Source organism: Anser anser (genome assembly GCF_964211835.1).
Source record: "Anser anser genome assembly, chromosome: 4".
NCBI lineage: Eukaryota > Metazoa > Chordata > Aves > Anseriformes > Anatidae > Anser > Anser anser.
Genome location: NC_139724.1, coordinates 50,742,376 through 50,765,539, shown reverse-complemented (window position 1 = coordinate 50,765,539; position 23,164 = coordinate 50,742,376). Strand labels below are relative to the sequence as shown.

Sequence of the window (23,164 nt, the reverse complement as noted above, 5' to 3'; positions counted from 1 at the left end):
TGAAGAACAGAAATAACGTTCAATTTAAATACAGCAAAGATAATTCATTCAAGCTATGTAGGAAGTGCTAAAAGTCATCAAAGAATTGTATGTTTGAATTATGTCCTGTGTACATATCATCCATTTTAACCTTCCTGTTTTTTACCTACTTGAGTTGGCTACCTCTGAGAGAAGTCAGAGTAGAAAATATGTAGTCAATTTAATACTTTATTTATAGAACTACACATTTGAAGTCCACCTGTTCATAGATATGCTCCATACCTACTTTTTTAAGAAAGAGTGAGAATGGCTTCATTCACAAATGAGCACTTTCAGACAATTGGAGATCGCTTATCTCTGCACAGATACAGAACGATATGTGAAAAAGAAAATATAATGGAAAATATGAAGAACGGTTCATGTTTAATACTTGTTTTGAAGATACTGATTTTTTTTTTAATTTTAAGAAGAGGTGAGAGAATGCTGTTGTCATCGGTATTAAAAAGCGAAGTAACGTTTGTTGGCAGACTGCTTTCTTGCTTTAATGCTCAAAATGGAAGACTTAAATCAACTTATAAAAGATACTTTGTTTTAGTCTGTATGGTGGTAAGAATTCAGTGAAATAATAATAACAGTATATATCTATCAATGGAATTAGCTTTAATAATAAAACTGGATTTTACATGTATTTTCTTCTCTACAGTGGACATTCCTCTGGCTATGACAGTCGTTCTGTTCGTGCGTTTTCATATGGCAGTGGTGAGTACATTTGCTGGCTTTGAAAATTTTTGATTAGCACTCTATCAGATTGTTTGAAATACTTACCAGGATTTCAGCTGAGAGTCTAAACAGGTCCTTTTCAGTAATTCCTTCTGAAAGCTCATTGCCCACCATTTTTACCTGATAGATAACTGTTGTGAATTTACCAGCTGCTTGTTAACACTGTCGTTTTCCTTACTTGTATGCTGGATATCTTTACATGCTGCTTTTTTATTTTGCAGAATTGAGATTTAAAAAATAATGCATCTTACTATGGACCACAAGTCAGGGAGAATTTCCCAAGAGCTGGTAGGATTTAGAAGAAGGAGAGCAAGTACTATCTTGAGATATTGTCAGAATTTTAACCAGCAGCACCAGTAACTGAAAAATCTGAGTGACATACTTCTCCTTTGAAACATTGTCTAAGATACTATAATCTTTAGCTAGCCTCTTGAAGAAGTGAATTTTTCTTTTTTGTTTAATGTTACAGGAAAAAAAATGAAGTTGAAAAACATCATCTTCTGGTTTTATAGTAAGAGTGAACTGAAATAGAAATTCCTGTTCTGTAGCACTGTTATGCTATAGATACTGTTATGCAGCACATGGCTCTGCTTCTTGAGCCAAAAGAGTGATTGAAATACTAAAATACAATCTTCCTCATCTAGCCTAAATCGAAAGGTGAAGTGAGCGTGTTGCCAGTTGCTACTTCTGCCTTCAGAGCATCTGCTATCCAGCCCCATGCCTGGTGCCTTTTCTCCCTGATGATTTTTCTGCCTCCTTGCTCTTTGTTCCTATAGACTCTGGCTGCTGGAAGGAGAATTTGTAGGGAAAGTTCTGTCCAGTTATAGGATGCAGAACGTTCAACACAGATCAAATGTTCAGATAGTGTAGCTCCCAAATACTGAGAAGTCTTTAGAGGATATACGTGGATATAAATGACTTTTTGTGAATGGCTGGTCATTTCTTGGAGCTGGAGCAGATTTTGGAGTAACAAATGATACTTTGTTGACATCGAGGGGTTCCTCATCAGTTTCCAAGTGTTTAAATTCATGCATGGAAGTTTGTTATGTTTTTCAAGAATTCCTGATGTGAGCAAACAGCTGCTTTATGCTAACTATTTTTTTTTAGCAATAACTGAACTGTGTTTTGCTGAAGTCGTAGCAAAAAGTAAAGCTGAGGCAGACAACTAACATAGCCTGGTTGACTAATTTGCTGAAGTTTTAACAAGTAATGTCATGCAGAGTATCATCAGGAAAGGAGTCTTACGGTCGGTCATTAGTATGTACATTGCATCTAATATTCATCTAATATGCTGTGTTTTTCACTTTGGAATCTCTTTTGTTAGAATTTGTAATTCTGTCAATTACTGCCAGGGCCACAAGAATATTTCTAACTTCTTTGCTGGCCTTCAGGGTGTTGGCATGGTTATATTGTTTCAGTATCTATATACAAAAGATGAATGTCATCATGATCATGCTGACATAGAATGTGAAGTTTCTTTGGCAGGGTTAAAAACTGATGTTTGCTTTTGTATGCTTAATTGAGATCAAGCAGCACAAGAGAAAAAGGCTGAGAGTTAGAGGGACTTGTGGGTCTGAGAGGGCAACCAATGTATTTTTTGTTGTTTCCTTAACATAGCTGATAAGAGGTATTAGTCAAAGGTCCATAATAGAAGTCAGATGTGATCTAATCAAAATATTGGCATACATGCCTCGCTTTCTTTTCAGTGTTAAGAATTTTTTTTATATTTTCTCCTTCTTTTTCATCTGAAGTATGATGTATTGTTGGCTCTTCCAGTGAGACAAGTTAGACATGTTTCCTGAATGAGAGATGTGAATATTGATTGTAAAATTAGGCAGAAAAGGTAATTAAGGAGTAGCATGCAATGCGGTCTTTCTTGTTCAAGTTTTTTCTCAAATTATTGCAATTAACTTAAGAATTTTTCCGCAGAGATTAAATCTATTTCTTAAAAACCTTTAAGTCAGGGTTTCTGTCAGTTCCTTTTCCTCCCTTCCCCCTCATCATGTAGCATTAAAGCATTTTCTATAGGAAAAAAAAAAGGCATGATGACGTGGAAGGTATTTGGTTTCTCTACGTAGTAAAAAAAAAAAAAAAAAAAAAATTTGCCTTGCTGTATTTTTTTTTTTGATTTATACCCATGCACAAATCTTAGTGCTGAGTTTGATTTCCATTTTTTAAGACCCATATACACGATCCTTATCACTGTGCTGTGTGATTAGTTGGTTATAAAAGCATGCCATCCCTGGTTTCTTAACACTCATACATAGTGGCCGTTAATGAGCTCCTCAGATGATCTCAGTTGTTGCAGAAAAATAGAAATAGATACAATAGGTTTTAACTCATTCAGTCTTGTTTGCAAAGATGAGAATGTTCCCGCTGACGTTACAAATTCTGGTGTTATTCGAAACCACAGTTTCCCACAGGATAGTTAACACTGATCTAGTCTGAACTTAACTTTCCTTTGTGTTTCCTGATTTACTACAGTCATTTGGTCTTACACTTGTAGCGCTGTCAGCTTCTGGAACACGTCTGAGTAAACAAGGGATCTTGGTGTACTTGAATTAACTTCCAACTACAAAACAGCAAATCTAAATAATACGTGATAAAACATCTGGATATTCTGGTCATGAGCTTTTACTTACTTTGCTTAGCAGATGAGTTTCATTCCTTCTCACATCTTTCTTCATATCGCTTCTCATAAGGTTATAAAAGTTGAGAAAAGAAACAGAAGTTTTTAAAAGTCCAAAGTCATCTGACTTATCAGTGACATCTCCAAATCGAAATGAGAACCTGAAATACCCCACACGTGTAAGGAGTCAAACTGTGTGAGAGGTTAATCAAAGAGAAACGTGGCTTTATAGTGCCACTTGTTTTATTGAGTAATTAGTTTCGTAGAACTCAGAAGTTTAATTGTAATTGAGAAAAAAAGATAATATTGCTGAGAAGAAAGGAATAAATTCTTATAGCAATATGTTGTATGCTTCTAGTGGTCTTTATCATAACAAGCAGTATGTTCGTGCTGAACTTATAATTCACATTAAAAGATACCTCTACCATCATTACGGGTCTTTGGCAGGAGGTAGGAAAAAAACCAGCCCAAGTCAACAGTTAATTCACACTTCAGAGTATAACTGCCTTCTCTACCACATTCTTGATCTAGTTTTCACCTTCCTAAAAATAATCTTTGTTTCTTGTTAGGCCTCTACCTCTATAAAACTTCTGATGGGGGTAAGTGGTTAAGTTCTAAGGCAGAACTGTGCAGGTGATATCACCAAATATCTGAAGTACAATTATAAAATTAGGGGCTCTTGCGGAAAACAATGTATTACCTCCTATATTCAGTGAAGTAGCAATATCTTAGTAATACTCAAATTAATGTTGGGAGGAAAAATTCAGGATATGAGCATATAGAACAGTTGTTCCACTGTAATACTCTGGAGTTACTACTACAGAATATTTCATAAAATGCTGTATTTAGACAAGCTTTAAATCCTTGGCTTTTTTTCTCTTCTTGGTTTCAGCTGATATTTTTGCCATAGTGAAAACAACGAGAGTGCCTCCTGCCATTGGCTGCTCCTATCTTCCCAATGTATCTGGCACCCCTACTGCAGCCAAAGCTTTCCTATCTGCTCTACAAAGCAAGTTGTCTGTCTCAAACTGTGTCTGTCATACAGAGCTCTGGATCTTTAGAGGCTGAGTGGCAGATAGCTGCTGTTGCAAGTGTGCTCTCAGTGAAGACTTTCCCTCACAGTCCCTGTCTCACTACGTGATCCCTAGCCCATATGATTTTTTTCCCCTACTTTACCAGTGCTCTCACTGTGTCAGAACTTAGGTAAATTAAGGGCTCAGTGGTGCAGTAGGGTACAGTTGATCATTTTATGTCAGAATTGCTAAGGATGCTTATCTACTGCTTGATTCCACTCCAACCTGTTATCTTTTTTACCGGTCAGTGTGCTTGATGGCTTTTTCAGAGCTGTGATGGAAGATGAGTATAGGAAACGCACTGCAAAAACACCAGTCTTGATTAAGGCTCTAGCCTTTCTTGTGCCTATTAAAATTGCTAATCTCATGCTTCATGTCTTTGCCCTGGACTGTAAGCTCAGTAAGAATGTGGCGTAGTAAAATAATAATACTAAGTATATTCTTACAGCTGCAAGTTTTTGTGTTTGTGCTCTTCTGCTGCATCAAATGCAGTTTCTTCAGTTTGTTTTTAAATCCTTTCATGAATCAGTGCTACCTTTGCCATCAGATCTTTGAATTTAATTTATCTGTCAATAGATGCACTGCATTTGGTCTGCTGGTAAAGCAACTTGTACTGGTAATGGTTGTTTACTTTTTCCTGAAGATTTTTTTTATTTGTGCTCTAAATATTCTTTGTATATTGTGAACATGCAACAAATTTAGCATTACAGAAACAGCTCCAGAGACAGTATTTTTTGAGGCACAAAGATGTGTTAATACTTTCTTACGTGACACCATGCAGCTTTAAATTTTTAAACCGTCTGCAAAACTATTGACTGTCTGTGTCAAGTTCCCTCTCTTTGTGGTTTAAAAATAAAATCAGAATTAAACTTCAGAATTAGAGCAGAATAGTTGAGTTGGAAGGGACCTACAAAGACCATCTGGTCCAGCTGCCTGACCAACGTCAGGGCTAACCAAAAGTTAAAGCGTATCACTGAGGGCAGTATGTAGGCATCTCTTGAACACTGACCGGCATGGGGCATCAACCACCTTGCTGAAAACCTTGTTCTGGTGTTTGACCACCCTCATGGTAAAGAAACATTTCCTTCAGGCTGTCGCTGATGGCCCAGTGCTCCAGTCTGTCCGGCTCCATCTGCAAGGCCTCTCGTCCCTCCAGAGAGTCAGCAGCACCTCCCGGTTTAGTATCAGCGGTGAACTTGCTGAGGATGCATTCCGCTCCTGCATCCACATCATTGATAAAAATGTTGAACAGAGCGTTGAAAAAAATTGTATTCCTTTTTGTGGAAGTGATTAGAAGAATCCATACAGAGATATTAAAAGTGACAAATTACCTCATTCTAAGTAGTAAACCCAGAACACCAATTTATGTTAGAAAATATACTTCCCTGAAATCCTTGTGTGTTGCGAATAATTACTGGTGGAAATCTAGATATAAAATGAATTTTTCTAGATATAAAATGTATTTTCAGAGTATCAAATCTCAGGTTATTGGGGTGGAAGTGACATACTTCTGTCTGATGAGAATTACTGCAGATGTGAGGGAGTAACCCAAATCGATCATGGAAGTTTATATTATCCTTAATAAAAAAAGTAGTTGTTTTGTGGTACATCTAAAGTTAAGTTGAAGTTCATACTTTAGACCAGGATATTCTGTCAGCCAGTGTATTCAAGCCTCGTAGAGCATACGTATGTTGTTGACATAGTGGCAAGTCAAGGAAATTAGCAGTCTTTAAAGTCCAGCTGTTTTTTTGCTATTTCTGGCTGCTTTCCTTAGAAGAATTTCAGTTTTGGCAATATAATGAACAACATAACTGTTGTGTTAGGGTATTTTTTTTTTCTGTTAACTCCTCATGTTCTCTGTAGCCCTGAAGTGAAACAGTGTCAAGCATTTTGTTAGAAGCAAAACCTCATAAAAATGCTTTTTTAAAGGAATTATAATGCTTTTCTTTGCAAATGTATTTTAACAATGAAGTGTTTTTTTTCCTGCTCTGCTGCCTGCTCAAAAGGTCTTTTGTATTCCTCCTCTGGACACTTGGCAAACCGCTGCTGTAAGCTTCTGCCAAAGCTAGCTGGGTAGGCATACCCCAGCCGTGGTAGGCAGGGCAGTCTGAGGAGAGCTGTTCGGAGAACCCATTGGTTTTATAGCTTGGGAGTAATTAAATACAGCATCAGTAATGCAGATGGCGTTGTTCAGCGGATGATTACATTAATTGTATTATTAAGGTCTCTGTAACGCTGTGGAGCCAAACGAATATTGTTCTCATGTTATAGATAATGAAGTGGAACTCAGGCTATTTGTGGAAGGCTGCATTAGCATTCGGCAGGAAAGCAGATAAGCAGAAAGTGGGAATCTGTGACCTCTGTACTCTAAGCCCACTAGAGAGTGCTGTTTCCAGTTAAATACTACAGCCCTTATTTTTCAGTAATAGGATGTATCCTTGGGACTTCTGGAGGGGAAGAGCAAGACAGAACAATTGGGGCATTAAGATGAGGAGCTGTTTAGTACAGCTGAGTTGGCAGGAAGCAGTGGAGAAGCATGTCCCTTCTCCCAGCCCTGGTTACAAGAAGGGTTGTGGGACAGCGTTGTGTTGTGACTTCCTTCTTCACTTCTTCAGTGTATCATCTTTTAACAATATACGTCACTTTCTGAAACTGTTATGTTTTAGTAGTAATAGTGGTTGTGCTGAGTATTCCTTGGAAATGGTATCTTACGAAGCATAAGTGGGAGTGTTACTTCTTCTTCCCAGAATGAATTTATGGACGAGACCTCTAAAGTTACTGCTACGCTCTGGAATCAGAAAAGTGTGGCAAAGCGCACTGTGCAATATGAATTAGTGAACAAGAACATTAGGAGCAACAAAAATGTTATATTTAAAATACAGTGATCTTAAAGGACAAAACATACAAACATAATAACATCTAAAGAGAAAGTTGGAAGTATCCTTTTCCCAGTTTTTCTGAACCAGGCTTTCAGAGCCACTAAGTTTCAAAAAGCATTTTTTTTGTTTGTTTTTATCGTTCCCCCAAAACAAAGCCATTTGATGGCATAAAATCACATTCTATCAGCAAACCTTAGGAAAAATATATATGTATGTGTATATGTAGTGCAGAGGGATTTAGACGTGTGTTGTGATGTGTAACCCAGTTCTTTGCATCTTCATAATGAGTATTTAAATGAGTGCCAGAGGCCTTTATTAGCATCATGGAAAAAATGCAGGGTTTGTGCAAAATTAAATTCCATGTGAAAGAGGAAGCTTGGAAAATGTCATTGAAGGAGGCTAGCAAACGTCTGTGTTCACGCATGAAGTAGTATTGCAATTTTCTTACGGTATCTGATTTTGTTCTTTCTAATACCAGCGTCTTTTTCTTTAGTCACCTTTCCGCACCTTGCAGGTTCTGCTCCTTCATGGTCTAGTCTTATGGATAGCAGCAAACAGTGGGATTACTATGCACGGCGAGAGAAGGATCGGGAACGGGAGAGGGAGCGATCTCGAGATCGGGATCGGGACCGAGACCGGGACCGAGACAGAGACCGAGAACGGACCAGAGACAGAGAACGGGACCGAGATCACAGTCCGACTCCAAGCGTGTTCAACAGGTTGGTGCAACACCTTAAGCTTGCTGTAACTCTGCTCCTAACTGTGTCCATGTTATATGGTATATTTCAGCCTTAAAGGTTAGTGTCCAGCTGTATACTCCAAAGAAATAGAGGGTGTGGCCCCCTTCCCTCCCCACTTTTCAGTTGGAAACTATAATTGATTTTCTAAACATAAAACACAAGCACCAGAACTACGGTGTACGTCCAAGCTGGTTATAGTGTTTTATGGATTAAAGGTGGGAGTTAAATACTGTGTATGGGTGACATAGTCAGCTCTCTTTGACCTCAGTTCTACAAAAATCCGTGGAAGTGTTAAATGAACCTTAGTTGCCATTTAAGTGCCGAGAGCAATGTGGTACAGCATTGTACCTTAATTCATGGGTTTAGCCGTTAAGATGGGTAGTTTAGTCATTAGCGCTAGCTGGATTATAATCGCTCCTACCGTTTTAAAAATTTACTTTAAGGTTAAGAACCTTTTTTTGTTCGCTTTCAGGCAGATAATTATTGTTTTTCAGGCTTTCAATCCTAATTGCTTAAAAAAGAAAAAATCTGCAACTGTTCTGTGGCTCATGTGCACATGTACAAAGCGTTTAATGTTGAGCTTGCTATTGACTCCACAGATTCACGTTGCCTTGTTGGATATAGACTTATCTATATTTACTTTGCTCAGTATTTGGGGGTGAACATCTAGACTGCTTTTCTCAGTGTTTTTCGTTAAGTTTCAGTTTTGTGGGGAATATACGTTAGCTGTTGGGCTGATTGTTTTTGCTAATGGCTTTATGCTGTGGGGAATGAGAACGCCCGGAGCCGACATGACTTCAGCTGAGAGATGAGACTTTTATGCATGGTGGTTGTTAACTAAAGACCCAAAGTGGGCGCAAGAAAGCTGCTTTTCCATGTAGGCACACGCCGAGATTACTGCAGTGATGTCCTCTCCTTCGTGCGTGTGCTGTGTTACAGGGTCAGTTTTTGGGAACTCAAGACCAATCTAAACATCTGTTCCTCAGACAGCTTGATTGAAGGCCAGAAAGGAGCCTGGTCATTCAAGGGTGCTTGAAATGAACCTTAATAGCTTCCAGGCCTAGAGAAATCTCTGTGCTGCTGCCAGAGTTATCTGCAAAGGAGGGGGAAGAGCAGGCCTCGACTTTTTTATGTGACTAAATTATCCACCATCTGTAGCAAAGCTGTTGCCACATGGCCGTGTAAGAAAATGGGAGGCCCTTAACTCACATAAGTTGGGTTGGGAATCACAGAGAAGGTGGGAGAAGTTTAAGAAAGACAGAACATGCAGACATACTGTGTGGTTTTTTTTGTTTTTTAAAAAAGGTTTATTTTCAATTTTGTGCACTCAGAAAAGCTGCAAGGAAGGAAGAGAATGTGAGCTATTCTAGAGACAGCACGGATGCGTTGCTTTTATTTAAATTGACTTTGTTTAAACTTAAGCAATACTGTTGTGAGACTTGGAGTAAGGATCGTCTTTAGCATTTTATTGCTCAGAAATTATTGCCATATATGTTTTTAGAAGTTCTTTTCGAGATTTAAAAAAAAAAGTGAATTTCTTAAAATTGTAAAAAAGATATTATTTTTACCCTGTTAGTATAACTGAAATGTGGTTTAAAAATGAACCTTCAGTTTTCTGTGTTTTCTGCCACCTTTGCCCTGCTGTCCTCAGATGAAATTGTGCATTTTCACAGTGTATCTCATTCTCTGTTCCCTTGAGAAAATGCTGTGTTTTCTGACAGTGATCCCTTCTGCAAAGAGTACGTTTTTGTTTCTGTTTTGATAGTTTCACATCAGTTGGTTACTACTGAAAATGAAAAGTTCAGCATTTGATTGATAGCTTACTGTTTTATGGTGGTTCTTTAGTAATTTAAAAATGTATTTCTGAGGTCAGGAAAACCAATAACCCAGTGCAGCAGAGCAGACCAGGGTCTGCTTGGCTAGAAAAAAGCTTTATAGGAAAGGACTTGGTGTCCAGGTGGACTACAAATTGAGCAGGACTCAGCGCTCTGTGCGCAATAAACGTCAAAATGCAGTGAGCTGCACTAGCTATGAGGTCTGTGAAATCTAAGAAACGATAGTGACATCTGGGCCGCTATCACAAAAGTGTAAGTGGAAGAACTTTTTAACTGGGTGGGAGACGGAGCCCTGGCACAGGCAGCCCAGAGAGGCTGTGGAGTGTCCTCCTTGGAGATCTTCAGAAGCTGCCTGGACGTGGTGCTGGGCAGCCAGCTCTGGGTGGCCCTGCTGGAGCAGGCATGGGACCAGGTGGGCTCCAGAGGCCCTGCCAGCCTCAGCCGTCCTGTGGTCTGTCACAAGTGTGCTTTTGAGGATCAGCTTGCTCTCAGATGTGTGGTTTTAAGTGCAGTTAGGATTTCGTACTAATGTAGTCATTAATCAAAGCAGTCGTGTTACTTAGTCATTAAGTCATAACTTTGAGTTCCTTAGCAATAGCTGTAGTTTCCTGATTTTGGTATGCGAATATTTTTAATGTCTCCTAGAAAATCAGGAGTTTGAGTTTTATTTGATGCTTCTCTACACTATTCTAAATTGCCAATTTTCAATTCTTGAATTTTGCTTCAAGATACAATTATACAAAGTTTCATAGAAAGACCGGTGCTGTTGCTTCAGACATCTCCCCCCCTTCTCTGAGTTTTTATGCATCGCTATAATGATCACTGATGTAATGTTCTTACCTGGGAAATGGCCACTAGGTCCAAATTATGGCAGATAAAATCATTTTGGTTTAAATCCTCACTGCTGCAGAGCATGAGAAATCTCTAGAGGTGAGCTGTTCTCTTTGCAGGATCTGTCTGACTTGTTCTGCAGAACTTTAAAGGTTCTGCTGCTCACAAGGACTCATGAAGAGACTTCATTTTATGGTAAATGTTGGCAAAGAAACATGAAGAAAAGCATGAAACACTTGGCTTTTGTCAGCTTAATAGTATCTAGATTGTTGCTCTAATTGCTACCTCAGCCTGGTTATGTTCTACCTTTCTTTAGGACTTGGTAAGGATCTTCCAAACCACTGTTACTGCAACTATTTAAATATTACATGAAGTCTTAGTTAATTTTTATTGAAGTTTGGTTGCTAAATTCCATTTGGGTACTATATCTGGGTAGCATTTTCTTGGTAGAGAAAAGATCAAGCGTGCCTTTACATGCTGTGCTAATGCAGAGCGTGAGTGGTGTTAGCTAACAACTGTTACTGCTCTTTTTTTTTTTTAAATTTCACTAAACTCTTAGAACTGTCCTTTTTAACAAGACAAAATATGAAAATAGATTCTGAAGTAAAGGCTTGAAATTCTTGTATAGCCTGTAGTATCTAATTTTCTTACTAGCGTTGTGGCAGGGCAGCACAGGGCAGTAATCCCAGAGGGGAGTGGAGGACAGCATTGGCATTGTAGAGCAGTTAATGTAAAAAGCCACCCAAAACACAGCATATTTTACTGTCCATTTCTTTGCACCTAGTGTTTCCTTTCTTGAAGCAGATATAAGGAAATAGATCAGTGGTACCAAAAATAGAATTTAATTTACTGAATTGGCTTGTAGGAGCCAAAAGGTAGGCTGGTAAGTGTTGAGCATTACACACACTAACCTGAAGACATTACTGAAGTTTACATAGGATTGTACTTTATTCAGATAAGGGTTTAAGCTAACTTCTCGATAACTCCAGTATAAATTTAGTGGGACACTGTTGCATTCTTCTTGCCTTCCGTTTTTATCAAACAATCCCTTTTCCAAATGATATCATATACTAGACTTCTATGGTTAAGGTAAAGAGCTTTAGTATACCTTTAACATATGTTGTGGGTTTTGTGTAGAAACCCAGAAGCAACTTTAAGATGTATGTCATTTATTTCAAGAGCATGTGAGAATTTATTTTTAAATACATACGTATATATACTGTTTAGTGTTACTTTCCTGAAAAGACCATCTTCTTTTAATCAGCGATGAAGAACGATACAGATACAGAGACTACGCAGAAAGAGGCTATGACCGCCATAGAACAAGCAGAGAGAAAGATGACCGACATAGAGAGAGAAGACACAGAGAGAAAGAAGAGACTAGACACAAGTCATCTCGAAGGTTTGATTTTTAATAGGATACGAAAGACTTTTACCAGCTTAAAAAAATAAATTTTTAGAAGAACCCCAAACAAACTGGAGTTTCGTGGAAAGGCTGTAAACACTTAGATGTACTACTTGGAACAAGTCTGCCATATCAAATGTGGACAGACAAAAAGCAGTGTTGGCCTTGGGTAACTGCATATTGATTGATGTATGTGACAGTCTTAGCGAGTGAGCAGAAGTGAATTTGGGGAAAGAAGGGTAAAGTGGTGGGTCAGAAAGAGGCAGAGGGAAGCTGATGTTCAGCAGCATTAACACAAGAATTTAATGATTCTTACAAAGTAAGTAAAATAACCCTTATGTTCACTCTGCAGAAATGGTTCAACTTTTTCAATTAGAAATAAAGGTTAATTCAGGGGAAGGGGATCAGTAAGAATGTTAAATCCTAAGGATGCTAGTAGTGATGTGACATTGCTAATAATACTGCTGTTAGAATACGGGTTACAAATGTGGAAAGTTACTCAAAAATCTCAGTAAAAAATCGGGGATGTGTAGAGGTACGTACCATCACATGAAAAATTGTTTGATCCAGCTACTATATGGGACAGAACAGAAGCAGGTGCCTGTTTTCAAATACGAATGCAAAGGCATGTTTTCTGTACTGTGTAATTATACGGGGCCTGAAGTTTCATGCAATTGCTTGAGGTATATTTTCCCTCTTTTTATTTAGTAACAGCAGACGTCGCCATGACAGTGAAGAAGGGGACAGCCACAGAAGGCACAAACACAAAAAATCTAAAAGAAGCAAAGAAGGAAAAGAAGCCAGCAGTGAACCTGCTCCTGAACAGGAAAACACTGAAGCTGCCCCTGTCGAATAGGCTTGTGTGGTTTTTGCCTATTTGCATATATATTAGTGCCGGAAATAGATTACTATAAATCTTATTATTTTTCTGGGTATTAAAATAATTTGCTCTTAATCTTGTTCTGTTAGTATGAAATCGAAGGTTACTTGGTTGGTTTTTTTGAAAATAAAAGAATAAATTTTTCATGTTAAGATTCCTGGACTGACTTTGTCTTATAAGAAACGTCGAGAAAATATCTTGCATCTAGAGGCTTATGCTCTTTCAACATATGTAGGGATTAAACTCTTAGTATTAAATTGTCTCCTTTTTCCATAAGCCAGTGGGAAGGTCATTCTTTTGCTGGCTTTAGAAGCAGTGTGCATTCACTTTATTATACACCAACATCTGGAACAGTGTGAGTTTAACATAGCTTTTGGAGGTCATATTTGAAAAGGTCATCCTTTACTGCAGGGACAGGCAGAAATTGCAGACTCCTCAAGAACTTCATACTAAAGTGTAATGAAAAAATTAGGGGAGGGGGGAAAGGTGCTGACTGTTCTTAGTCCAATGGAACACTGAGTGTGGTGATCACACACTTGGTAATTATGTCTGATTTGTGTGGGTGCATAAGGAAGACTTAAGCTGGATAATCATCCCTGCTGCTTTTCAGGGGCTTAAGAGAAAGTTCATTTTAGTCTTTGTTCTGGGGGACAGCTGTTACTAACACGATAAAGGTGAACGAACATAGCCTCCTCACATTGCTAGCTTTTGAGAAAAAATAAGACTGAAACAAGGGTAATTTGCAGGGAAAGGCGAAGAACTATTTTAAGAAAAAAGTAACAAGTCTGTCATCACTTTCAGATTTCCTCTTTCTAGCACAGTGTTGTGAGATTGGCATGGCAGTCCTGCAGAAATTACACTGCCTCATCAGGGTGCTTGATGATATTAGTAGGGTGCAGTGTAGTTATTTGAAAATGATAATTCTATATGAATTTATTCATTCTATATTCTATATAGAAATCCTTGACTTAATAGTATTAGAAGCTAACAGGGAGACCAGTTTGTTTGGTTTTGGATGAAAATAATGTCTGTACAAATACACAGTTACAGTTATTTTTAATAATTTTAGAAATGTAGTTCACAGTTTTACAGACTAACAAACAGTACTTGAAAGTCTTGAAAATACCAGCTTCATGCTGACCATGAGAAAGTACACATAATCAAAGTGCTATTCGTGTGTTGGATAAAAATCTTCACCTGATTTTTGCAATTGGAAAAACTGCAAGGAATTTTTCCATAAATTATTCGAGGATTTCTTTTTATAAATCAAAATAAAGTGAGTGAGCAGGAGTTGCTGCTCCCTAAATTCCATGATTATTATAATGCATTAAATATATATATATATATATATATATATAAAAAAAGCAAAACACAAAAAAATTGAGAACATGGGGAAGGAACGAAGTCTGTAGCTTAAATCACTCTGAAGTGATTCTCTGATGTCTCCTTGCTTTGCCTTAACTCGACTTTTCTTGACATGCAGGTTGAAATTTCGCAAACCTTTTCGTTATAAACACGCATTTGACCCCCCAAAAAGCAAACGTGGCCGACATCTGGTTTTTTTTTTCTTTCTTTGTTAAATTTCTTGTATTCTCTGTGAAGACTCATTTTATAAAAAAGTGCCAGGCCAGGAAACAATTGTGAGAGTAATTTTTCCTTTCAGTTCTTTGAGCATCCTCGCCAAGCAGGCATGCATCATTCCTGATGTGTTCCTGCCATTGACAGCAAGGAGGATATCGCCGCATCTGAAAAAAACAAAGGTAAATAGGAGAAAATTCAACAAGGTGACTTATTGGCAAATGACAAAGCGTGCCCTTAAGTTGTGGGGAAGGGGTATAAGTGAGCATCGCTATTCCTTCTCGGCTCACCACAGTTCATAAATGAGGGAATAGAACAGGTGAAAATAGTTTGGCGTTCACGCTTTTCCCTGTGTTTTCCCTCCTTTTCTTTGTAACTATAATTAATTAGACATATTTGAAGGAAAATAGGATATAGTTCTTTCAGATGTGAATGAGCTGTATTCTAAACAAAATATTTTTAAGACTTGATACATTTCCTCCATCCTGCATTTTACTCTCTTAAATTACATTGGTGTTTACAGGGAAGTTGGGTTTGGGTTGTTTTTTGTTTGTTTTGTTTTGTTTCTTTTGAACTGGGGACATAGGGAAGATTTCTTTTCACTACCCCAGAAATAGTTCAAACTGACGTATCTTTTTACTTACACTAGTGACTGTTAGACATCTAAAAATATTCTACAATGAAAGTAAATCTGTTGAAGTTCAGGGCACTTGTGTCCTATTTACAGAGCTTAATTCTGTACTGCATTGAGCTCGCTATAAATTTTGAATGCACTAATATGAAGCATGCTTGTCTTCCTAATTATCTGTGATTCCTTTTTTCCCCACTTACAATGTGTTCAAGTAAGCTTTATTTTTTGTTTAAAAATATATCTAGATGAAAGCCTTACTTGATTGCTGCTACTTATTAGACAGTTATCATTACCTAATTCTTCCATCATTATATGCTGGTGTTCCCCCAACAATGGATTTGATAAAGAATGGTTTGTTCCCAGTGTGTTCTTCATAGCCTCCTACGATGCTGAAGCCAAGACTTCCGGATGTGTTTCTTCGTAATATGATTTCTTTGCAGCTGTACAAATACCTGAAAGAAACCGTTCTAATTAAATGTCTTTTGGTTAACTTTGAATTTGGATGAATCATTAATGATGCATCTGCTTCTTAATATGCTCGTAGAGTGTTTCAGAGATATAACACCAAAGCCCCACAGTAGTAAACACCTACAGTTTCCTTCTTTTTTTTTTTTTGTAATGCTGCTTTCTACAGCCAGTTACGCTAGAAGTAGAATTACTAGCTAATCTTGGTTTTAAAATATTTACATGAAAGTGACAAAGAAAAACACTTTAACTGAGACTGCATTTAGTATTTGTAAGCTGTAGTTCCAGAAACTATATTTCATTTGCCTCAGACAATCCAGTGACTTGTTTTATCTTCTGGATAAGAGCCTTGTATGTGTTGTGTTTAATCGTGTCAAAAGTAGCCAGGCATCTAGGACTGTGGTGCATGTCAAATCTAAAACAAAAATTTCAAGGCCAATGCATTGCACCAGAATTACAGAAATCTCAGCGGTCACTCAAGCAAGAATACCCCTGGAAGTAGGAATCCTGAGCTGTTCTTGCCAAGTAGCATGGTAAGTTGCAGCATGGAAGATGAGAGAAGCCCGTGCGCTTCAGTCTGTGCTTTGGAGTGAGTCTGCTGTTGAGAGGATAGCTTGTCCTCACTCTAACAATTAGCGGTATTTTATGGTAAGTAAGGTGAAATCTGCCTCTCCTGCCTTTTGTCTTTTACATTTAGGATATTGTAAGTTATGTTAATTCAAAGCTTATCTGAAACAACAAATATGAGAAAATGAGAGTAGTATTGTAATTAAACTCCTACACTTTGCATATGGCTCTGGGTACTTTGAACATCTGTTTATTTTTTTTCCCTAACCAACCAGAAAAAAAATATATAATTTCATTAGTTACAGAGCAACAGTATTTTCGGTCCTTAATACTTAACCCACTCATTGTTATCTGTTTGCCCAGGAATGACTGAAAAGCCTGAAAACCCTTTCACTGTTCCAAATCTGAAGTGTCGGGCTGGCCTTCAGCAAGCAACTGCTCTGAGCTCTGTTCAGGAACTCCTCAGGTTTCTGAGAAACAGCTGACCCTTCTGGAGAAGGATTAATAACCTTATCTTAAAGACCAATGTGTCTAACATTTTTACATTTTGTCAAATAATACTTTTGCTCTGTTTCAGAGCAGAATTTTATAGTAATACTCGATTAGTCCCTCGGGACCTACTAATATTCACCTGCTGCCAGGATGGTAGGTATATAATACTTGAACAAGCACTCACTGGCTGCTAATGTAAGAAACAGGTGACGTTTGTTTCTTTCCTCAGCAGCCAGGCATTATTACTTTACCATCTGTGGACTTTTAAAATGTGCAAAATCACTTAAGACCTCTGTGTTTGATGGTACTTACCAAGGTCATGACCAAGCAATGCCAGGATTCAGCCGGTAGTGCTATTACGTAGTGTTGGTTTTGCAGGGCAGGGGGCTCTGCTGCCCCACATTATAAGACGACATGACCAAAATTGAAAGGTGATAAACTAAATTCTGATGCCATAGGAAGCAAATAGTCAAGCAGGTGAAGACATGAGAAGAAAACACAGTGAAGAGGAGGCTTACATGCATCCTGTACAACCTTCTGTAACTTCATTAGCTACATGGTCTCCATCAGTCTGGAAGGCATAAATGCGTGCTTTTTTTTCAAAGAGCATGCTAGATTTAACTAAAATAGACATGGCTTACTAGCATTATCATTGTTCTGTGGTGTACCTAATTACCAAGCCCCAAAATACTTTTCTCTTAATATGATGGTTGTGTTTCAGTTGCCCATTGCCCTTGCACCGTAAACTGAATCAGAAAGTGATGTTCTGATGTTACAGAACATAAAACTTTAATTTTTTTTAGGATGAATGGGGTACATCTAGCTCCAGTATCTTGATTAACCTTGGAATTAATTGCCAGTACAACACTGAGTGTTCCTCTGATCATCTGGTGATGTTCCTACTTTGCAGCTCCGCGGGGACCTGCCGAAGCCAGACCAGGAAATTACTCCCACTCACCTGAAAAGAGACCTGAAACCACCTTATCAGCATAGCTGTCATCAGCACAGCTGTTTTGTTCTGGGGATGGACCCCCATGTCCTGACCCCGACCCCCTGTGCCACCCATTGCCTGACCGAAGGGGCTGGCTGTAGGCTGCATTGACAGCAAGGACAGCAGAGATCAGGAAGCAGGAGGAAAGGTGCTTTCCCTAAGGGTTTACAACTTTGTCATCTTTGGATCCTAATACCTAAATCGGTAATTACATATTTTAAATTTAACTCCCCAAGTCTGTTTTGCCCACGTCAGTAGTTGGTGAGTGATTTCCCTGGCTTTATTTTGACCCACAAGTTCTTCCTCTCGTTCTTCCTATTTTCTCCCCAGTCAGCCAGGGGTGTTGGGCAGTGTGTCAGGACCAACCCATCACCTTGGGCATAGCTGGAGATTGACATGAGCTCATACATGAGCTACGCATTAATGCTGCTGGAAATGTGGAAGGGATGCTGGGAGCCAGGCATGTGCAATGCCAGGCTACGTATCAGGCTGTTCCTGCTTGCTCCAGTGGTTTGTATGCAAGCAGGGATGCCTGGTCTGCCCGAGCAAAGAGCAACCAGAAGAGAGGTATTTCATTTGGCTCTTTACAGCTGTGTAGTAATCAAGACAAGCTCAAAAGTGCCACAGAGAGAAAATGAAACAGTACTTGCGTCATCCAAAGATGCTTAGTGTGCTTGAGTAGATTATTTTTCTGTGGTAATGAACCTCCCCAGTCTGTGTGTTTTGACCCAGATAACTGCCATAACCCACTACACTGTGAGTGGTCCAAAGCAAACCATCTTCTGTCTTGGAACAAAGCAGCTTGCGGCCTTCTGCCACTATCTGTAAGTATTCCAGCAGTCAGAAAGCCGAGGACGAGGAGTAATTTATGTGTGAACTTGTCACAGATTCAAGCCTTGAGGATAAGCAGTGTCTAGACACAGGGTCCTATCTGAAGGAATACTACAGCCGAGCAGCAATTACTGTTGCACAAGAAGTTTGAAATTGCCTATTTACAAGTAGTTAAATGCACAGTTCCTTCCTTCCCTTCATGAAGGGTAAGTAGCCTCACGCTCTGGGAGTCAAAGCCAACGTGACTTCAGCAATAACAGGCTTCAAACCCGTGATACTTCCCCTCCTGCCCTGATACAGTATCTGGCAGAGGACTGGAGAGAGGTGTGAGAATTAGTCCCATCAGAGCTGGGACGGAGTAAATTTGGGGGAGTTTCCCTCCCAGTCCACGTTTTAGATCCAGTTCTACCCCTGTCTGCAGAACGACTCCGGCCTACCCCCGTCTTTCTCATCTCACTTTGCAGATGAACAAAAGCACTCATGTGAAGTACTAATGTTTGTAAATGTTATGACAGGATGATCTATAAAGTATTTTTAAGTGCTAGCTGGGGGAAGGAAACATGAGGAGAGAGAAAGGAGAGCGGGAAAACAAGCTAGAGTAGAAGAAACATCACAGGGCTGGGGAAATGCTTTTCACCAGCTGCTACGCATTATTTTCTTTGTGCATGCTTAACAACATTTCCCTCCAACAATAAACGAGACCTGTCTTCCTCAACAACAAACAATTAAATTAGCTACCCTGAAATAAGGCTCCAGGCTGGAATGCTTAAGTTTCTGCATCACTGTTTCCTACCGCCTCTCAGCCCGCAGCCCCCCTGCGCCTGTGCAGTCCAAGTTTTGACAGATGTCAGATGCACATGTGCGTCTATTTTATAACCACCCTGCACTGGATTGTACTACAGAAAGAACAGAAGAGTTGTTTATGTACTATCAAACCATAGAAAACTAACCAGGGCCAATTGTAAGAGCACTGAAATTCAAGTGAGTTCCACAAACGTGAAATTGTGCAAGACAGCATTTCTAAGGCTTTGAGCTTTGGTACGAGGAGTCCCATAACCTGCCTAGATGATTCTGCTGCTACTGACTTGATTCAGAAATATAATTCCCTAAAACTGTGTGCCTCTTGTCTATGTCCATCGCAGTAATATGTGTTCAACCCCTGGGAAACAGGCTACTAGTACAGAGCTAGGCATTCACAGTATGCCAGCCTCCAAAGTAAGGAAGCTACCTTTCTTTAATCAATCAATAGCAGCCACTTCATCAGCTGTGGAAGGAGGTCTGTAGGTATCCTCTAGTGTTTAGCTTATCTCAGACGACACATCTTATAGGACTGTGCTTTACGAGATTTTTCATCAAAACTCTGTTTTTTGAACACGGAAGAAATCTTGCCTTTGCTACTTGTTCAGTTTTTCTTATGTAGGTGTGCCCCGTCCATCTTCCCAAGTACCTTACGTGACCCTATCTAGTGATAGCCTTTCCTACAGCCTAGCTGTATTGATTGTTCTTAGACTCAGGCACCTTGGAGCAGTCCCTCTGGAAGTTGGGATGGTTTTACTGTCATCATCGTGGTTTTAATTAAGATAGGTGAATCATCAGCCTTCCTGCCCCACAGTTGCGCACAAGGCAACCTTAACTGAAGCACCTTAACCTTTACCAAGACAGACCTGTCTGAAGTGTATGTGGACAGAGAATCACTTTCTGTAGCAGCCTGGAAAAAAAAAAACTGTGAGACTTCTGGAAATACCTTGAGATCTATTGGGCTGTGATCCTTGCCAAAAGCAAACTCAAGGACTGATAGGAAAAGGTTAAATGCTCAGACTGGGGGGGAAATGAGTTAATATGGCACACGTTCTAGTGAGGGAACTTGCTGAAGGACTTCCAGATGTCTGGTGTGGGCCCTGGAGGACCAGTATAAGAGTACGAGGGTAAGAGCATTCACGCTGGGGGAAGAATGAAGGCTCTGATTGTACGCAATGAGCAAATCCAGATCTGATCCTCGTGCCCTGTGTAAACCAACTAGCTACTACCAAGGATGAAGCACACCTTTGTCACTGTCACGTCTGATCAGTTTTGGTCCCTGTCTCAGTCTGGCGGTCGGACCCGCGTGTTGGCCTGGCATATTAATCCCCTGCTTGGGCCTGGCAGAGAAGGGCCGCACTGTGCCTGGCGTCGCAGCTGGGGATACGATTACAATCAGCTTCCTGTTCTCAGACTTGCTGACATTGGGGTTAATTTTCCTTCAGACTGAGTGGGTGGGAATGGCTTCACACATGCAGGCGTGGAAGAGGCGGATATGGCGAGCTTAGATACTGCTTTTAAATGGGGAAAAAAAATGCCACCCTTCTGCTGTCACACTTCAAAGCTGTACTGAGGGATGAGAAAACTGGGTGCAAGTCTGCAGCATTGTGGAGTTGTGTCATACATCTCAGTCACCTCACTGAGGAAATACGTCCTTTGGGTGGCTCTGGGTAGGAGATGAAGATCAGGCAGCTCAGGTTGTCTGTACAGCAGAGCAAAGTTGTGGTTACACGAGGCATAGGCAGGGTGCAATTGCTTATGCCCATCTAGCAATGGGTGGTGACTGAAGGCAAGACTCAGCACTGCAGAATTCAGCCTCCACGAGGCCTAGTCTGCTTGCTTCCTCTCTGCTGGGAACGTTACCCCTGCCTTCGTGTTGTCACACCCAGGAGCGCAAAAGCAGCAAGCAGGAATGGGGACCTCACTAGGCCTGCCTTTCTGAAGGGACGCTAGGAGAGAGTTCACCATTGCCTGGGGCTGCAAGCTATGGGCCATCAGTTCACTGCTTTTTCACAGAAATAAAAACCTAGGCCTCTCCGTTGGAGGAAGAACCTCTCATCCGTGGTGGTCAGACACACAGTCATCCTGCTCTTGCAGCACTTGAGCACGTGTTACAGTTGTTAGCTCCAGACCAGGCCCCAAAACACATTTGTGTGAGGCACGTTTGTCCATCACAGCAGACCTTGCTGCAAGGTGAAGAAGCTCAAAATGGCTCAGGCCGGAAGGAGGAAGAGCATCTAACCTGCTCTGCTTGTGCAGGGAACGAGGACATGTCCTGAATCTGTGCCTGTAAGCAAAAGCCCACTTATTTTGCAGACTGTTTTCTTCATGGAAGAAAAAGAGATTTTCTGAGACAATACTGGCTTTAGGAATATGGGTGAAAATAGCTAGCAGGCTGAATTCTTCTTTCCTTGAGGCTGGGGAAGGCAGTTCCCCACCAGAGTGATGCTAGCTTTGTGTATCCACAGACTCAGAGCACATCCTCAGTTAACACCTCACAAAATGTCGCTGAAGCTGCAGGTATCTGCTGCGTGCACCAAGCGGGAGAGAAGTTCACCACATGTGATGTGGCTTTCATTATCCCTGCTGAAACAACAACACAGCTGCTTCCTGGATGTGACAAATGTACTCCTTTCAGTCGGGGGTGGGGTGAAGAGAGGTGATTTGGAGATACTGGCCAACTGCACGCACTCTGTAACTTCTGGGTAAAGTCGAACAATTGAGCAGCATTTGGCGAAGGAGAATTAAGGGCTGTGCAGCTAGGGAGCAGCAGCAGGGGCAGCTCTGCCTTCTGCAGGGTGGTCGAGCCAAGGCCCCGGTTTAACAAGATCCTGTATCCATATAAGCTTTTCCTTTCACTCCCTATGTGCCAGATAAGTTTTCAGGACTGGAACAATTCAGGATACTTCCCTCCCTTGCAAGAGGATCTGCGTGTCTATTTTTCCATGTACACATACCCACTTACAAAAGGGAGGTATTTAGAGGAAAGACTGTGACAGAGCCTGGATTTAATTAAGATGTCAGTGCAATGAATCAAGCCAAAAGGGAGAAGGACTGCCAGAAAACATAAATCTTTCCTCCCACTCCCCTTCAGGGGGAGGACGGGGCTGCTGGACTCACCGGGGCAGCCCCAGCCACATCACCCAGGAAGGCGACCACTCGCTGCTCTCGGCGGCCTCGGGGGGCAGGCGGCGGCCGCTCTCCTCCTGGCCATCACACGCCCTCATCTCCAGGGCTTTGAGCACCACCGAGGAGCTGGTGTTTTTCAGCAGGGCAACGGCATCCATCCGGCTGACCCCCGTCAGGTCGATCCCGTTCACGTTCAGGAGGATGTCACCTGTGATGAAACGGGTGATTAAAAACACTCTGGAAATGTTTCTAAGACACATCCCCAGCAATAACAAGAAAAATCCAGAGCCAAGATCTTGCTGCCTGATGAGACTGTTGATGGTATAGTCTAATCCACTAACTGTATGTGCTGTGACTGTCGTTGCAGGGGGACACCCCACTCTAAAGCCAGGGTGCTCTTGCTGCACCCCATCTGCATCCTCCTCAGACCTTGGACCATGCTCACTGGTCATCCCAGCATCTCGAAGTGAACATTAACCTCTCCTCGTGGTCTGCTGTGATGAGGCAGGCAACAGTCTAAAGGCTGCTCAAAACCCTGGAGGCTTATGGTGCTGTTATAACATCACGTATTCATTTGTTTCTAATTTTATCAAATTAACCAGGCTGAATTTTCCATGCTGGGTGTCTGCCTCATGATGAATATATATATTT

The 23,164-nt window shown here is 40.4% G+C and overlaps 2 protein-coding genes across 24 annotated transcripts in view; one reads left to right on the top strand and one right to left on the bottom strand.

The window, feature by feature from the left end:
- FIP1L1 (factor interacting with PAPOLA and CPSF1) overlaps positions 1 to 13,185 on the top strand; it is a 45,224-nt gene extending 32,039 nt beyond the window's left edge. For 6 of the 8 annotated variants that reach the window (XM_083835410.1, XM_083835409.1, XM_083835412.1 and 3 more), the window contains 4 exons: positions 683 to 738; positions 7,834 to 8,059; positions 12,011 to 12,148; positions 12,860 to 13,185. In XM_083835410.1, the coding sequence (XP_083691536.1) occupies positions 683 to 738; positions 7,834 to 8,059; positions 12,011 to 12,148; positions 12,860 to 13,007 (568 nt within the window). In that variant the 3' untranslated portion in view covers positions 13,008 to 13,185. The remainder of the gene's footprint in view (positions 1 to 682; positions 739 to 7,833; positions 8,060 to 12,010; positions 12,149 to 12,859) is intronic. The other 2 variants (XM_083835408.1, XM_083835406.1) reach the window with 1 other exon arrangement.
- Positions 12,147 to 23,164, bottom strand: part of LNX1 (ligand of numb-protein X 1) — a 149,956-nt gene continuing 138,938 nt past the window's right edge. For all 16 annotated transcript variants that reach the window (XM_083835398.1, XM_083835396.1, XM_083835395.1 and 13 more), the window contains 3 exons: positions 22,505 to 22,721; positions 15,534 to 15,692; positions 12,147 to 14,776 (listed from right to left, as the gene is read on the bottom strand). In XM_083835398.1, the coding sequence (XP_083691524.1) occupies positions 14,641 to 14,776; positions 15,534 to 15,692; positions 22,505 to 22,721 (512 nt within the window). In that variant the 3' untranslated portion in view covers positions 12,147 to 14,640. The remainder of the gene's footprint in view (positions 14,777 to 15,533; positions 15,693 to 22,504; positions 22,722 to 23,164) is intronic.